This window comes from Vigna unguiculata, chromosome 9, assembly GCF_004118075.2.
Source record: "Vigna unguiculata cultivar IT97K-499-35 chromosome 9, ASM411807v1, whole genome shotgun sequence".
In the NCBI taxonomy this organism is placed as follows: domain Eukaryota; kingdom Viridiplantae; phylum Streptophyta; class Magnoliopsida; order Fabales; family Fabaceae; genus Vigna; species Vigna unguiculata.
The window spans coordinates 32,949,569-32,968,300 of NC_040287.1; the positions used below are offsets into that span (position 1 = coordinate 32,949,569).

An 18,732-nucleotide genomic window follows, 5' to 3' on the forward strand; every position below is an offset into this window, starting at 1 on the left:
AATAAACTTTTACCTCTTGAATTTTGTTTGTTTTTTGTTTTATAATGAAGACAAAAATCAATTAATACGGTTAATTGTAAAGGGTGAATATGTATGTTGCAAAATGAGATAATCATGAGATGTAATTGATTATGTAAAATTTTTATTGAAAATTGCTTCCTCCATTAAATCTCCCTTTTCAATGAATGATGAAAACATTTATAAAAACCAACAAGGCGAAATCATTTTGTACCAAAAAAGGAAAAAGAAAAAGTAGAACTAACTGGCGCAAAAATCTGCACTGAAACTTGGCATGTATCCTGAATCTGAACCGAGTTATTTACTATGGTGTATTACATTAAGTATACACCGCAACAGTTTCAAATTAGATACAAACCTCAAGCATCAAGCCCGAGAAAGAAATAGTGTAAAATATGTACAGAACACCTTTCCGTATCACTTGGATCATACTATCTGTATCTATGTCGAAAATGTCACTCCAAAACCTAGCATCACAAGGATGATGCATAATTTAAGATAAAAAAAATTGCTGCAACTTGAGCAGCCAAACCATGAGTTGAGCAGATGCACACAACTAACTCTTACTATTTACTGATAAACCTGGAGGAACCAAATCAACAATAGCTGTTGAGTGTTAAAAATTCACAAGCATAATAAAAAGACAAATGCAGTGATAACAAGTCAACCATTATATCAGCTGGTAGTGTCTTGCACTCCATAGATGTTTGTCAAACATCGACTCTCCTTTTAGAACACGATAAGAAGTCATGTTGCCAAATAATTGAGATGTGAAAAGGACAATATTTCCTGGTTGATCATATCTGCCTATAGAATTCAATTGGTATGGTTTACAATAAGCACTCTCTTCTATTGAATGGGGAGAAAAGAGCAATCTCTAAATGGCTCCAGGTTGAATTATTCTCTCTTTTCCATTTAGAAAGACAAATAAGCAAGTGCAAGGGGAAATGTGTTATTAAAAATGAACAAAATTTACGGGCTGTGAGCTGTGACTTCTTTTATATAAAATATTTTATTAAAGCAACACTTAAATTAGCTCTCTTAATACACTTCATCGAGGCCTGAATTTAAAAATTAAAATAATTGGATGAAGTGAATGAATACCTTAATAGACTTGTCAGTATATCCGACGTACAGTTTTCCTTGGCTGTATAATATAGTTGTAACAGTAGAACGGTATGGAATGGATCCATATGGTTTGACATCCAGTTCAAATTCGTCTCCAGATAATTCCTACAATTCACCAAATTCTATAATGAATTTCTAGGGTATTTGAATAAACAATATTAAATAAAATATTATAAGCTGAGCAAATTGCCTTGTAATTTCCAAGACAGAGCACAAGATGTTGCATTTCTACCTGTATATTAACATTTGTGTCCGAACCTCCTGTGTAAAGACATTTTCCCTGCATACTCATTGCAAAAATGGCTCCGTTATGCAATGTTTTGGACTTCATGAACACATCATTCCTCCAGACCTAAACAAACAAATGATAAAAGAGATCTTAAACAATATTGACAGGAGTTAATTGTATGGGTCAAGTCCATATTTGACTTCAATTGGGCTACAAAATTCACCATTAATCTTCAAAAGGGTAAAATATGGAAAAATAAGAAACCTTTATGCATCCATTCTCATGTGCTGCAACAAGCAAATGCCTATCTACAGTAATAGCCAGGATAGAGTGCATATCTGCAATCCTATCTTCCCCCAGAACTGTCAATGGACAGTGGTCATTTAGACTCCACAACCGAACTGTACCATCCCAACTACCACTGTAAAGAACCTCATCACAAATAGCAAGTGTGGAAACTACAGATTTATGACCAGTCATTGTGCATATCAAAGTTTCATCCTGAGAAAAGTTATAGAAACCCAAAGAATCATTGACCAATGAAGTTTCAATTTTAGGCAGCAAATAAGTAATCAAAGAAAGTTAAAGACTCACCTCTAATGACCAAGCTTTTATTGTTCTATCTCCGCTTCCGGTGTAAAGAGAATAATTTTTGGAAACAGCCAAGGAGTGGATACCACTAAAACGCCAATCCTGCTTCTCATACCATTTCCTTAAGGGATCTCGCCTAAAAGGGGCAGTTCCCCAAATAAATATGCCCCCTCCACTGTCACCACTTATGCACAATGGTTCTTTTCCATCTACACAAACTAGGGCCATGATTTTATTCTCATGACCACTAAATCTGTGTAAAGGAGAAAGGTCCTACATAAATTATACTAAATGAGAAAATCTCATTATATCTGAATCTGAAAGTCCGTGAAACAGCTTGTACAATAACAACCACAGTAATCTATAGAAAATATCGCGGCCCTTCAAACTTTGTAATCATCATTGTTAAGATATCATTAATATCTTATTTTCTGTTTCTATAGTTATTATTCATCATATGTATTTTGGGCTTAGACCATATTTTCTTTATTATAAATACAGTCCCTATGTGTATTTCTACACAAGGAGATTAATCTCAAACCTAGTTTCACTATATTTAATTTGGTATCTAGAGCCTAAGGATTTCTTTTTCACCTCTGTCATTGATCCACTGCCAGCACCGCCTTCCACGGTCGTCGGCCGCCGTCCGCCGTCACCGGAGATCCAGTTTCGACCGGCGACCACATGGTTGTGATCGTCTCGGCCAAGCAACCTCAACGCCGTTGGTTTCACGGTCATCGGAGGTCCCACGCCGTCCAAATGTTTTAGCCGTTGTCTGCTTCCACCGCGGTGGCGACGCATGCATAGTCATTTCCGGTGCCAATCACCACTACTGCACTCGCCTCATCCTCGGCTTTCCAGATATGGGCTACGTGTTTCCTTTGGCGCACTTTCAATTTTTAGGCTTTCTCTCTCCCCTCCATAGCGTCTTTTGTTGCTGCTTTGTCCACTTTCGTTGTCTCCATGTCTGATTCGTCCGTTTTCCCCCCAAATGTTAATGTGCACTTGCCCATTGATAAGTTAGATGGCAAGAATTATTCGACATGGGCATTCGACGTTAAACTTTGGCTTGAGAGTCAAGGGTATCTTGATCATCCTCAAAGTGATTGATGTTGATCCCACTAAGTTTCCTCGTTGGAAGAGAATTGATGCTGATTTATGCATGGTTCTCAAGAATACGATTTACACTTCTTTGAAACCACTGTTTAGTGCCTACGGTGCATTTTATGAAGTCTGGAACATGCCAAATTACTGTACACCAATGACATTCAACGTCTATATGGTGTTTGTCATGACCTGCTTAATGTTGTTGCTTCTCGACTGTGGCAGATTATGTGGGTAAGGTGAATGATCTTTTTCATGAATTTTGTGAAGTATTACCTCCTGCCTCTACTTCTACTGAAGAAATCGAGCAACAATCACATTTTTTCATGGTTGTGATGTTACACGGACTTCCTGAAAAATATTTCTATGTCTGTGATCATATTTTGGGTTTTACTGTTATACCCAATTTTACCTCTACTTGTTCTACCCTTTTGCGTGTGCCTTGTCAACCTTCTGCTGATCCACCTGTCCATGCCAATGATTCCTCTGCTTTGGTATCTCTACGTGATGATCGCCATCACTCATGCAAGACCGAAAAAAGGGCGTCACAAGTGTGATCATTGTGACAAGTTTGGCCACAAAATTGATCGGTGTTATGTTTTACATGGTCATCCTCCTCGATCTGCTGCTGTTGTTCACAGTGATCCTCCGTCACAACCATCTCCTGTGGATCCTCATTCATTTGTTTCCACCACCGACAAATCTGCTCTCTTCAATGAATTTCTCAAATGGAGTGAGGATTGTAAGCTTTCTAGTTCCACAGCTTCTGTTGTCCACACAGGTACATCTTTTGCTGGTCTGACTCAATCTATGTTTGTTGGTCCCTGGGTGTTCGACTCAGGTGCCACCGATCACATTACTGGTAAGAAATCTTTGTTTTCCTTTTTGTCCTCTCTGAATAATTTACCCTCTATTACAATGGCTAATGGGACTCGTGTTTTAGATGGTGTTGGGACTGTCGATCTTTTTCCTTTTTTATCCATTGATAATGTTCTTTATGTCCCTGGATCTCCTTTTAACTTATTATCCACTAGTCATCTAACTTGACCTCTTGATTGTGTTATTTCCTTTACCCAATCTTCTGTTTGTTTACAGGACCGGAGTTCGAGACAGGTGATTGGCACCGGATGTGAGTCCCACAGACTTTATCATCTCTGCCCTTCTTCTCATGTTGGCGCAATCATGGAGTCTCTACCTCTTCTTCTTCATGCTCAGTTAGGCCATCCTAGTCTTGCCAAGTTGCAGCAACTTGTTCCTGGCTTCTCCAAGTTGTCCAAGTTGGTGTGTGAGTCATGTCAGTTAGGCAAGCATAATTGTAGTTCTTTTCCTCGTAGTGTCGCGCACAGTGCTTCGTCCCCTTTTGCCTTAGTTCACTCTAACATTTGGGGACATAGTCATGTTGCATCTAGTCTAGGTTTTCAATACTTTGTTACTTTTATTGATGATTATTCACGATGTACTTAGTTATTTTTCGGTTAAAATACTCCGATGATCCTCGTTTTGGTTCAGAAATCTCAAATTGGTTCTCGAATTTTAATTGATCTCAATTTCGTCCTCATTTTTGTAAATGTGTTTTAAATCAACCATTTCCGTTATCAGTTCACAAACAGCGTTTATTCCTGTGACGTGTCATTCAGTTGTTTTGGAACATGTGTTCTTGGTTTCTCTTTTAAAAAGTTCATAACTTTTGAAGCTTAGGGTTTGAAAAGGGTGAGGTGAAGTTGTCTCCTGCGTTCTGATTTGGTAAGATTGGTAATGTCTCTCTTTCGTTCTTGCTCGTCCTGCACTTGCAATGGTTGGGAAATGAAAGATTCCAACGTTTCTTCTCATGGAGGTGCGGTGAGGAGGTTCGATTTAACACCTGTTTGCTATTGCGGTGAAAAGGCAATCACGAGAACTGCTAGAACTCCTAAGAACATGGGGAGAAATTTTTGGGGTTGCCGAAAGTTCAAGTTATGAAATTTGTTGTTTTGGTGGACGTTTTTTTTCGTATTTTGATTTTGGAAAACCTAATTTTGTAATTGGTATGTAATTGGTGGTGTTGATTTTTCGTTGGACAGGGTGGAAGTGAAGAAGTTGTTGGCTGCAATTTTTTTTCATGGTGCAGTGAAAATCGCATTCACTACCTTCACCACCCAATTCCAATCCCTAATTCAGTAATTTAGGGTTTCAAGGATTGTGCTTATTTTAATTATCAGGGTCCACACACCCATTTTTCAGTCCTCAAAATAATGCATAAAGCCATGTCAGAAAATTAAAATGAAGTTAACGTTAAAAATTTTAACACTGTTAACGATTGGGTTGATTTAAAACACATTTACAAAAATGAGGACGAAATTGAGATTAATTAAAATTCGAGGACCAATTTGAGATTTCTAAACCAAAATGAGGACTATCGGAGTATTTTAACCTTATTTTTAATGAAAAGTCGTTCTGAATTATTTCATATCTTTCAATCTTTTTTTAATGAAATTGAAACTCAATTTGGTGTTCCTATTAAAATTTTGCGAAGTGATAATGGTCATGAATATCTTTCCAATTCTTTTAAACAATTTATGGCTTTGTGTGGCATTCTGCATCAAACTTCTTGCGCATATACACCTCAACAAAATGGGGTGGCTAAACGGAAAAATAGACATCTTATTGAACAACTCACACTCTTTTAATTCATGGTGTGGGGTGATGTTGTTCTTACCGCCTGTTATTTTATTAATCGCATGTCTTCTTCAGTTTTAAATAACAACATACTTCATTCTATTTTATTTCCTCATGGACCTCTTCATCCCTTACCTCTCAAGGTTTTTGGATTTACATGTTTTGTGCACAATTTTAGTCCTGGGCTTGATAAATTATCTTCTCGATCACACAAATGTATTTTTTAAGGGTTTACGCGATCCCAAAAAGGATACAACTATTTTGTTTGTGCATATGTCGTCACCTTCAATGAGTCTTCCTTTTACTATAAAAGTTCTTCTCATTCCACTGAGTCTCCATCTAATACCGTCGATTTTCCTAGTCCCGTCAATATTCCTATGATTTGTGTTCTTCCAGGTGTGCCTTGTAGGCCATCAGTTTTTGCTCCACTACCTCTTCAAGTTTATAGTCGCTGCCATTGTCCTCAACAACAAGCAAGTGACTCACCTCAAGTGCCAACTAGTGTGTCTCTTCCGAATCCGACAACTAAGTCTCCCCTTCCACCGAGTGACCTTCCAATCGCCCTCAGAAAAGGTATTTGTTCTACACACGTAATCTTTCTCCTCATTATATTGCTTTAAGTTACCATAGATTGTCTTAACCTTTTTATGCCTGTCTTTCGTCTATTTCTTCTGTGACCATTCCTAAATTTGTTCATGCCTTAGCCCATCCTGGTTGGTGTAAGACCATGCTCGATGAACTGAGTGTTCTTCATAATAGTGGAACTTAGGAGTTTTTTCCATTACCATCTGGAAAATCTGTTGTTGGTTGTAGGTGGAATTTTGCTATTAAAGTTGGACCTGATAGTACTATTGATCATCTCAAAGGACGTCTTGTGGCCAAAGGTTACACCCAAATTTTTGGGTTGGATTATGGTGATACTTTTTCTCCAGTAGTGAAGATGGCTTCTGTTTGTTTATTTATTGCCATGGCGGCTCTTCAAAAGTGGCCTCTTTATCAACTAGACGTTAAAACGCATTCCTCAATGGCGATTTGCAAGAAGAGATTTATATGGAGCAACCTCCTGGGTTTGTTGCTTAGGAGTAGTCTTCTGGGTTGGTATGTCGTATTCGCAAATCTTTATATGGCCTAAAACAGTCTCCAAGGGCCTGCTTTGGAAAATTTAGCAATGTTGTTCAACAATTTTGTATGACTCGGTGTGAGGCAAATCATTCAGTTTTTTATCGTCACTCAAGTGTTGGATGTGTCTACTTGATAGTGTATATTGATGACATCGTTCTTACCGACAGTGATAACCATGGCATCTCTTAGATGAAACAACATCTTTGTGATCATTTTCAAACTAAAGATCTTGGAAAACTCAGATATTTCTTGGGTATTGAGGTGGCACAGTCCAACAAAGATGGTATTGTTATTTCTCAAAGGAAGTATGCACGAGATATTTTGGAAGAAATTGGGTTATTGAGTTCAAAATCTGTTGACACACCCATGGATCCCAATACTAAACTTCTATCAAATCAGGGGAAGCCTATGTCAGATCCCGAACAATATAGAAGATTAGTTGGGAAATTGAATTATCTTACAGTTATTTGTCCTGACATTTTCTTTGCAGTCAGTGTGGTAAGCCAATTTCTTAATTCTCCGTGCGAAGATCATTGGAATGCAGTCATTCGTATACTGAAGTACATTAAAGGATCTCTTGGAAAATGATTGTTATATGGTTCTAATAACATACAAGAGTTGTTTATTATTCAAATGTTGATTGGGCAGAATCTCCTTCTGATGGAAGGTCTATATACATATATTGTGTCTCCATTGGAGGTAACTTGATGTCTTAGAAAAGCGAGAAACAAAGTGTTGTGGCAAGGTGTAGTGCAGAAGCAGAATATAAAGTCATGACTTCAGCCACTTGTGAGCTTGTTTGGCTTAAGTTGTTGCTCAAAGAGTTATAGTTTGGAGACGTTAATCAAATAACACTTATATGGGATAATCAAGCTACTCTTCATATCAGTTCTAATAATGTGTTTCATGAGAGGACTAAACACATTGAGATTGACTGTCATTTCATTCGAGAAAAGATTATGTTTGAGGATATCAAGACTGAGTTTGTTAACTCAAATGATCAGTTAACATATATTTTCACTAAGTTTTTACGAGGATCAAGAATTAGTTATATTTGTAACAAGCTTGGTACATACGATTTGTATGCACCAGCTTGAGGGGGAGTGTTAAGATATCATTAATATCTTATTTTTTGTTTCTATTGTTATTATTCTTCATATGTATTTTGGGCTTAGCCCATATTTTCTTTATTATAAATACAGCCCATATGTATATTTTCTACACAAGGGAGATTAATCTCAAACCTAGTTTCACTATATTTGATTATCATAAATCATGCTTTGATGTTGCATAACAATCTAGCATCCAAGATGGTACTTTTTATCTATCCACGTAAGACAAAGAATGCAACAATTCTACATAGCACAAGGTAGGAAGAGTCTACGAGCATCTGAAGGAAGTATTCCAGAAGCAATTTGTCTTATAAAATAGAATTCTAATATAGAATTCTAATATTGAAACTCCACTTGAGTAGACCTTCTTAGTTAGGCTGTGTATGCAAGTTTTAGATTTTGACATTAAAAAGGAAGCCAGCAAATCACAAGTGGAAAAAAAAATATATCCCAATCATTTTCCTCTCTCTTCTCTTATTTATTTAGCTATTAATATTATCACTGAATATTTATCAGAAGGTATCTACTAATGGAGTCAAGGGAGGAAAGAACCTTGAAGAACTATTTATCAGAAAATATCGAAGAATTTTTCTAATTCTGCCGCATTTACTGAAACAATAATGAAGGGATCCTCATGCGAAGATTATAAATGAGATCATGCTATTTGGAATGTGCCGAGTAGAATGTGACACATCATTTTGTTTTAAAATTGTTACCTTCAAGGACCATACGCAAACAGTTTTGTCAAATGAGGAGCTGAACAAATACCCACCTGCAAAACTAAACAAATACTCATTTAGAACGAAATATAATTTTGCATTGCATAATCACCACATCTTCTTACAGATTAGAAGAGTACAAATGAAACTCTGACCATGCATAATTGTATAGATGAAGCAGCCTATATCCAGATACTGAATGAGAGCTTAGTTTATAAGTTTCATTAAACCATGTGGTTTCAAACTATATTAATGCAATGCACAGAAAGCATGAGAAACTATGACCAAATCAATTGAAAAGCCTCACATTCAACTGGCCTTCAAAGGATCCAACCCATGCCATGTGTCAATTATTAGATAACTTATTCATCACCCATAACTAGTCTTAAGGATATTGTCACTCAAACATTCAAAGAATGATATCACGAGATATGATTAGTAGAAATAACATTGAACATAAACTTAGAATTCAGACCTCCAACAGCCAATCCACTGACAAAATCAAGATGGCCTCGCAGATGTTTGAGTTCAGTCAATCCCCCAGATAAACCAGCAGCAGAGTCCTCATCAGACTTGTCTTGGCCATCTTGAGCAAAATTTGGTTGACCACCAATTTGTTTCTCCCGCAACTCAAACTCTCTTGGTTCGTCAGACCATTCCTTAGGCAACAGAGACAGCTCCCCTAGAACCAAACAGCGACCTGTACTGTCCTTACTTATGGTGACCTCTAAGTTGCCCAGAATTTCAAATTGAGGTTTGACTAACATATCCTGAATGCACTTCCTTACATCTACCACATCTGGACGGTTTCCTGGATTGACGTCCAAACATTTGCAAAGAGTCTTCCCCAGTGACAGATACTCAGAGCCTAGTTTGTCTTCCAAAACAGAACTAACTTTCTCCACCCAACACACATAACTAGCTGTGCTATCACCATCACTCTCTTCATTCATTTCCAAGGTATTCCGAGGCAGCACATTTCCAATAAGAAGCCACAACAGTACACGGGCCAATGACCATACATCTGAGCCATACCCTATTGGATATCTGAAACGCCCACCATCAGGACCAGATCTCCTCTTGTGCAACAACTCATACAAAACCTCAGGACTTACAAAAATCTCATTTTCCAAGCAATCTTTAGACATTGCTTCTTTCTCATGTTTACTGAAAACAGCGTGCAACCGCCTTCCCATTCCCAATACCTCATTCAAATCAACACAAATCCCACCGAGCTCATCAAAAGAGAAACAAGAAAGCCCTAAACAACCAGCAACCAAACCTTCCAAATGCAAAGAAAGCACAGCTTCACATATACCCCTCCCAATCGTTAAAAAACTAAAAATCCCACCAGTGTCCAACTCCAAACCACCCTCATTCCCACCAACAAATCCATTTCTCAATTCACCAAACTTGTCTAAAAGATTACCACTTTGCCTCTCAAACACCATATACAGAGGTCCCTCCACCCCTTCACTCCACAACCCAAAAACCCTACACACCCTACTCTGCCTCACGGAAGCTTCAAGAATCCATGCTAACTCCTCTCTCGCAGCCTCGCTCATCCCCTCCAAACACTTAATCACCCATGCAACATAACTAAACCTAAACTTAGAGTCATTCCCAGGAGAGAAACAAACAATCGGAGCGAGACTCACGCAGCGGTTAACTCCGAAACAAACCCTACCCTTGGACGAACTGAACCGGCCATGACAATGATCGTCAGTTAAAACAGCGTCGCGCGGAAGAATCCAATTCTTCCATGCATCATAGAACTCAGGGGACCAGAACGAAGAGTGATCGTAACCAGAATTGACCGTGGACCGTTTGTTGTGGGAACGATTAGAAGAAGAAGGGAAGTGTTGGAGCGAGAGTCTGAGGAGGTCGATGTTTTTGGGAAGAGAAGAAGGGCCTTGTTGAGAAGGATACTTCACGAGTTGGGTGCAAGCGGGGCACCGAATAGTATCCGGGTACCGCTGCGGAAGCTCCACGAGACAAACTTCGCAAACCGAGTGTCCACATGATAAGACCCGAGGAATTGCGTCGCGGTCGTCGAAGGATTGAAGGCACACTGGGCACTCCGGCAGCTCCATTGCCGGCGGTGGTAAGCGAAGTTAGTAACTTAGTTACAAGACCCGAAACTAATTGTTTTAAAACGGTGTCGTTTCTTATGCGGGTTCTGTTTTTTATTTTTTACGTTTATATATGCATTTATTATCACAAACTACAGTTTCACGTTACCTGTTGACCTGACTCAGGTGTAGGGATGGCAACGGGACGGGGCGGGGACGGGTTTCACTATCCCATACCCATCCCCGCATAAAAAATTCATCCTCATTTCCATATCCAAACCCAACGGGTATCAAACTTTTTTCCCATCCCCATCTCCACCGAGTAACGGGTATAATCTCGTACCCATACCCGTACCCATGTTCTAACTACTTCAATATTAATTTTTATAAAAGAAAAAAAAATTACGGTAAAGAAAACATAATATTATGAAATATTTAATATTAGGAGGATTTTCTTCGATGCCAAATACATTAAAATAAATTATAATTGTTTATATTTTATATTAGAATACCAAATAAAATTTCATGTGAACCAAAACATTTATTAAATTTGCAATCTACAACATTAATGAACTTAGTTGATAAAATTAAAAAATATTTCAAAAAAGTATAAAAGGAAAACAAATATTCAAATTAAAATATATTTTAAATGTTTGTTTACTTCAATTTTTTAAATTCTAATGAATCTTTTTTTTATACACTAATAAAAGTTATAATATATCACTTGATCAAAATGACACAAAGAACAAATATTCAAATTAAAATATATTTTAAATATTTGTTTACTTCAATTTTTTAAATTATAATGAATCTCTTTTTTATACACTAATAAAAAGTTATAATACATCACTTGATCAAAATAACACAAAAAACAAATAATAAACATAATAATAAAATTTTGACATAGATTTTGTATCTTTTGAACTTCAATATATGTTGCATAGTGACAAAAAAATATTCATAGAAATTACATTAAATTTTTATATTGTAGTAAATAAAAGTTATTTATACAATTAAAGTAAAAAAAATTACAGTATGATTAATAGTGAGTTATAAAATAACAAATAATTAGATAGAATATATCGAAATATTTTATTCTACATGATGAAAATAAACAATAAATAAAAATATTAAAAAACTAACAAATGTGTGTTTTAGAAATAATTTGAGAGACTATCGAAAGAAATCGCACAAAGGAAATCAAATGTATAATTAAGGTATGATAAAATGAAAAAACCTTAGAGAACTAATTATTAAATTATGTTTGAAGTGGTTAAAAATAAATAGAAATATCATTAGTGACCAAAAAATTTATCATTAAATTACAAATAAATTAGTAATTAAATTGGTCACTAAATCAAGTACCGATTCGATCATTGAATCAGTCACTAATTTAGACAATAAATCAACTACTACCACCAATGACGAAAAATAGTGACTGATATGGGTTACTGACTAAATCAGTCACCATTTCATTTTTTCTTGTAGTGAATTATCATATACTATTCCTAAATATCATTATATATATATATATATATATATATATATATATATATATATATATATATATATATATATATATATATATATAATTTTAACCACTTCAAACAGAATTTAAAGTGAAACAATTACATTATGATATATTATTCTACATGATGAAAATAAAAACAATAAATAAAAATATTAAAAAACTAACAAATGTGTGTTTTAGAAATAATTTGAGAGACGATCGAAAAAAATCACACAAAGGAAATCAAATGTATAACTAAGGTATGATAAGACGAAAAATATCTCAGAGAACTAAGAAAACTTTTCAAATATCAACATATATACTTAATGGTTGAAAAATAACGAAAATTACTTTAATGAAACAAAAGAGTTCTTCAAATTAAACAAAAATTAATAATAATAATAATAATAAGTAAAGAATTTTTTATATTACCTTAAATTGAGAGTATAAACATTCTCATGTGAAAGGAAAATTTATAATAAATAAAAATATTAAAAAATAGTATAAATATTCAAATGTAAGGCATAATTTTTTTTATTAACATACATTATTTTAACATAATTACATAAATGTTATGATAAGATAAAAAATATATTGGAGATGAGAATGAGTTTAATGACAAATGAAATAATTAAAAGAAATAAAAAATAGAATATATATATATGGGTTACTTGATTAATTGTGAATATTTTAATAATTTAAACGAGAATGAAGATATGGCGGGGACGGGTATTATAGCGGGTATATGTACATCCCCATACCCATCCCCATACCCAACTGAAAAAGTCGGGGATTCCCCATACCCATACCCATACCCAGTCAATGCGGGGATTCCACGTCAAAACGGGGACGGGTTCGGGCAATACCCACGGGGACCGGTGAAACAATATAATATTAAAAAAAAAGTTTAATTAATAGTATAGTACTCAGTTTGGGGTTAGTGTGTCAAATAGGTACTCGGTTTTAAAAAAGTATAAATTGCATCCCAACTTTTGAAAATTGTTTCAATTAGGTCCCTTTCGAGTTGACTAACGCCAACGTGTCACGTGTCAATCTGTGGTTTTTTTGATTTTTTTTTAATTTTATTTTTTTTTAATTTTAATTTTTTTAAAAAATTTGTATAAAAAAAAATGTCACGTGTCAAGTCCCTGTGTGTAATAAGTGGCATTGTCAGTGCCATGTGGCATTGTAATGCCACGTGTCAGTGTCACTATTAGATGTCATTGTGTTGATTTCGATTTAGTCCCCACATGTGTTTTTTTGTTTCAATTTAGTACATAAGTATGTGTATCTGATTCAATTTTGTCCTAATTTTTTTTAATAATTAAAATATTTTTGTAATCTATTTTTTATAAGATTAAAAATAATTAAGTATAAATATTTTTACAAAATTAAGTACTAATATTTATAATGTTTCTCTCAATTTCAGACCAAATTTATTATTTGTATAAATGTTATACTAATACTTTTTTATTAAAAACGACTTTTTAATGTATTACTTTATTAATTATTTTTTTATTAAGTACTCATGTTTTGTTAATTTTTTTTTTAAAATAGAACAATATTATCTTTTACTAATTTTAAATCAAAATTTCTATTGGTATGAATATTATACTAATTTTTTTTATTAAAAATGACTTAATAAAATGACTTTTACCACTAAATTTTAATATAAATATCAAATACTTAATTTTTTTAAAACTTTTATACTTAATTACTTTTAATTTTATTAAAAAATATTTTAATTATTAAAAATTATTAGATCAAAATTGAATCAAATACACATAAGTAGATACTAAATTGAAACGAAAAAACATAAATGGGGACTAAATCGAAATTATCACAATGGCATCTGATAGTGACACTGACACATGGCATTACAATGACACGGACACTGACAATGTCACGTGTCACACACAGGGACTTGACACGTGGCATTTTTAAAAAAAAATTAAAAAAAAAATAAAAAAAACCACAGTATGACACGTGGCATGTTGACTAACGGCATTAGTCAACTTTGTCCGAAAGGGACCTAATTGAAGCAATTTTCAAAAATTTGGATACAATTGACACTTTTTTAAAACTGGATACCTATTTGACACACTAAGTCCAAACTGAGTACTATACAATTAATTAAACCTAAAAAAAAAACTCAAATATTATTTTTGTGGAAAAAATAGCTACTAAAAATTGGTAGCTGAAGATTATATAGGATCCAATTCCTAAATTGCCCTCGGGTATTTGTCTCGTTCGTTCATTAAAACGACGATCTCGGGTTGCTGGAGATCTGAACTGAAACCGCTGCTTCCGATCTGAGGTGTGCGCTTCGTCTTCACTTCTATCGTTCTCTGTTGGTTTTCTGTGAAAAATGCGAGTTTTAGAGGGAAATAAATTGATTTATTAGATCTTTAATTCCTTGATGCTTTTGTTCTGCTTGTTTGAGTGGCGAATTTTTGTTAGGATTTGATGAAACTCGGCTTACGTAGCTTGGAGTTAGGGTTTTTGGGAAGTTATTGTACATTTAGGATCTGTGTGCCTTGATAACATTGTTAGATCCGTTGAACTTAGGTTATTGACTTTTCTTGTTCGCGAACTTCGTAGCTTCAGCTGCTTGTAAGCGAAATCTGGCATTCAAGCTTCTCTTTGCTTTGCTTGTTTGTTGAGTAGAATTCTTCGTATCATAGCTTAACTCTTCTTGAACACAGTGGCTTCTTTGTTTACTTTCGGCTAAGAGAATGTGCTTATGCTGCATGTTTTGAAGTGCATAAACTATCAATGTTGTCCTTGAACTATCATCCTCTCGCACAAGTGGTTTCTAAAGTAATATTTTAGTCCTAAGTTGATGTATAATAGGATTTGAGAATCAATTTTAGGATTTTTTAATATTTAGGATACTACTTATCGTGATTTTTCTTACTTCTTGAACTAAAGTAGTTATTTACACTTTAAGGAGTGCTTAAGAGAAAGGATCAAAGGTAAAGGTAATACTTTGAAAATAAATTTGGTGGTTTAATCGTTTAAAACTAATTGAGCTTGACTTGTCGTATATATACTATTGAAAAGAATGTTGTGTCATGGATTGATTTGATTTGAATTAAAGTTAACATTTAAGTAATTTTTTTAGTAGAATATGTTTTAGTGGATTATACTTGTAGCTCTAGAGGTATGTGGCTGCTAGACACATGGCAAGTCTTTGTTTTAATTTTGGTATAAGGTAGTTTATATATACGTATGCGCTATTTCCGTTGGCAACTGAGTGACAGGTGATAGTAATTTTTTTTTCTGCTATTCTCACAATTGTTTGTGTTCGTTGTTGCTTAACTTGCAATGAGAAGGCCATGGCGGGATCTGGGAGTTCCATGCTGTATTCCTTTCTTCTTTTCATAGTCATTCTCTCACTTCAAGAAATGTACCGTGGGAAACTAGCATCATCAGAACTATTCACTATACTGGGAGGATTCATCAGCTCCCTCCTATTTCTTGTGCTCCTAACTGTGAGTTCTGAACCTGTCTCTTGATTTCTTTCTCTTTAGTCACAATCAGTGCACATTTTCTCAACTTCGAAGTTTTATATGCTGATAATATTGTTATTTTCTGAATAATAATATCATATGCTAGAAGGAATGGAAATTAATAGCTATTCGTGACATCAGAAAATAAAGAATGTTTACCACGTATTCCTTTTACATTGCATCCTTTCGATACTATTATTTGAACATACATTATAATTCATAAGCATACTTGTACAACGGTTTGTCTCTAGAAGGCATCAAATTGCACTGCATGGGTCTTCCTAATTTTATGAGAAGGAACATTTTGTAAAATGTAGCCAGAAGATTTTGGAAAATACTTATTTTTGTTACTTTGTAGTTTGTAGGTTAATGTTCATTTATGTGTACACACACTCTCTCTCTCTCTCACACACAGACGCACATATACTTCTCTGGTTTTATACAATCCTTCTAATTTGTGAAAAGCAAGGTGGCCTATTTTAATGAGAAACATGTGAATTTTTATATTTATCTGTCTAGCTTCTCTTAATTATTTTCTAGTCATTATTCTTCCAATAATTCCATAAAGGATAAATCTTTCAAGGTAATTTAAGGTATTTACATTTGTGTTTGCAGTTCATTGGAAATTTTCAGGAAACAATTGGTGCAAGAACTGGTTGGGGTGCTGGTAAGTACACATATAATTTTGAAATTTGAATGTTAATGATTAATGATATCATTTTATAGTAAAGGAATTTAAAATCAATTTAACAGAATGAGTACTGTTTGTAACTTCCAATGTTGTGATGTTGAACATTGAGCCATACTACTTAAGGTTAAGGCGCTTATTTGTTAGTAACTTGGTGTACACTCTTTTATACATTAGTACTATTAGTTTCCACCAGTTTTTATGCCAGTCTACCAGCATGGGGCCTGGTTTTTAGGCTGTTATGGATAGGCTTTCCTTTCTCTGCCATAACACGTTCACTCTTTCATTGTGAAAAGAAGTCCAAGCCTGTTATTTTGTGGAGAGCTTTCTGCATGACGGTTTTACATATGCAGATTATATTATTCTGCCATATTTATAGAAGGCAAACGAGATTATGCCAGCATTTACAGAAGGCTAAAGATAGATATCAATTCTTTATAAAAAAACGAAGATGTCATAAGAGAGTTTTGTCCCAGACAAGTACCATATTATAAATTGTGATACCTTTTCTGTGAACATCTGCAGTATTACGTACCATTGGTCTCATAATTTAGTATAGTAAGGTTGACTGTATATAAAAGTTTATTCCCTCGAGTACATACACAAGTAAAAAAAGAAATTGTATGATTACTAGATTTTTCCATAAAATTTAGTGTCGCAAGTATCTTAAACTCTTAATTTTTTTCTCTATTAATCTATCTATATTTGATTTGTTAATGGCGAAATTATTTTTCATTTACATTGTCTTAAGCAATAACAATTTTAGCGGCACATGCTGCTGAAGAACTGCAAATTTTGTTCTCTAGGTCACTCATTGCTATAAGGATTTGTTATCTCTAGAAAGAACTTCTAATATTGCGTTTTATGTTTATGCAAATTGAAGATAGTTAATTTTTATTTTTCAGTCATAGTCGCAGAAGCAGTTGCTCTGATTGCTGCAAGCACTGTTCACCGAGTTTGCATCACTACATGGTATGCTCCTCTCAATCCTCTTTTGCCTTATGTGATGTATTTAATAGAGTATGAGACGGGGACACATTCAAAAGCCAATCGTACCTCTTGTCTTAGAATAATCAAACTGCTGATAATTGAGTAGGATATTGCTGGCAAACCTTCTTAAGGCCTAGTTAATCATATGCCCTCAACAACTTATTGGTGCATGGCGCTTTTTTTATTAAGAAAAGATAGATCAACTACTTAAATAGAAATGTGCACGTTCTATTTAACATATTTCGAGAAAATCGCTTTTCATATTTTTCCACTTTCGTGAGAGTGTGCATTAGTTTTAGCTGCTTAATATATGCTTGCAAATTGCAAAATGTCATAAGGATGTTTCTATTTCAGAGGGTACACGTATTTTAATGAAACAAAAAGGATTCCTATGAAGAATATATTAGCAATTAATGATGGCCTAGTGTAGCAAAGTATTGTCATTATCGTGGTCTGGCTTGTAAAGAGGAAATCATATTCAAACTTAGCAACACAATGGCTAGTTGTGTATCCTTAAGTATTTAAAAACCCTAAAAATGCATCATTTTCATATTTTCTAATGAACTCGTTGGTGATGTTCTTCATATTTGCACAAATGCAGTTTCCTGTTCTCGGCTGGATTGCTGTACGAGGTTAACAAGATTTCTGGGTCTTCTGTCTCAACAAGCGACATCAGGACTAAAAAGCAAAGTGGAAGAGCTTAAGCATATGTATGCTTCCTATAAAGGCATCTTTAGAAAATTTTCCCCAGTAGTATTAGTTTTATAACCCTAGTATGATCATAAATTACAAGAGTGTTTTAAGTTTGTTTGACATTTCTTTGTACAATTTCAATGATATACAATTTGAACGATCTGCGTCTAACGATAAACCGATCAGTCATTTTTTTCACAGGTGGGCTTTTTAATTCATCAAATAATGCAACCATAATGAGTTAGGAGGGGTTTAAACTTCTGATGGATCCAACTTTCATGTAACTTTCATGTATATTTTTAGCTCATAGCAACTCGAGCGAGAAAGAACTCTCCACCTCCTTTGAAGTGGCATAGCCTGGGTTTACACTCAGCTGGTGTGATATGCATCCCCAGATACTCGTGTTTAGAGGAGACATTTCTGGATTTAGGGGAAATTAAAACTTAAGGAAATTGAACTTAAAAATTTGAAACCGTCCCGAATTTCTCGTTTGGATATTAGTGAAATAAATTTTTCAATGCAAAAGCTTTAGCATGGAAAAAGATTGTCTTTCCCCCATGGCGAAAAATTTAATGAAATATTGAAATGA

The 18,732-nt window shown here is 34.6% G+C and overlaps 2 protein-coding genes across 2 annotated transcripts in view; one reads left to right on the plus strand and one right to left on the minus strand.

The window, feature by feature from the left end:
* LOC114163107 (protein translocase subunit SECA2, chloroplastic) overlaps positions 1-10,839 on the minus strand; it is a 39,459-nt gene extending 28,620 nt beyond the window's left edge. The window contains exons 1-6 of the mRNA XM_028047197.1: positions 9,154-10,839; positions 8,676-8,731; positions 1,970-2,239; positions 1,640-1,876; positions 1,379-1,498; positions 1,123-1,251 (exon numbers count right to left, since the gene is read on the minus strand). Of these exons, the coding sequence (XP_027902998.1) occupies positions 1,123-1,251; positions 1,379-1,498; positions 1,640-1,876; positions 1,970-2,239; positions 8,676-8,731; positions 9,154-10,771 (2,430 nt within the window). The 5' untranslated portion in view covers positions 10,772-10,839. The remainder of the gene's footprint in view (positions 1-1,122; positions 1,252-1,378; positions 1,499-1,639; positions 1,877-1,969; positions 2,240-8,675; positions 8,732-9,153) is intronic.
* Positions 10,840-14,495: 3,656 nt separating this feature from the next.
* Positions 14,496-18,341, plus strand: LOC114162151 (protein KRTCAP2 homolog). The gene is made up of 5 exons (XM_028045939.1): positions 14,496-14,577; positions 15,596-15,754; positions 16,388-16,439; positions 17,366-17,432; positions 18,052-18,341. Exons 2-5 carry the CDS (start codon positions 15,599-15,601, stop codon positions 18,152-18,154), a joined length of 378 nt encoding a protein of 125 aa, XP_027901740.1. The 5' UTR covers positions 14,496-14,577; positions 15,596-15,598; the 3' UTR covers positions 18,155-18,341.
* The last annotated feature ends 391 nt before the right edge of the window (positions 18,342-18,732 follow it).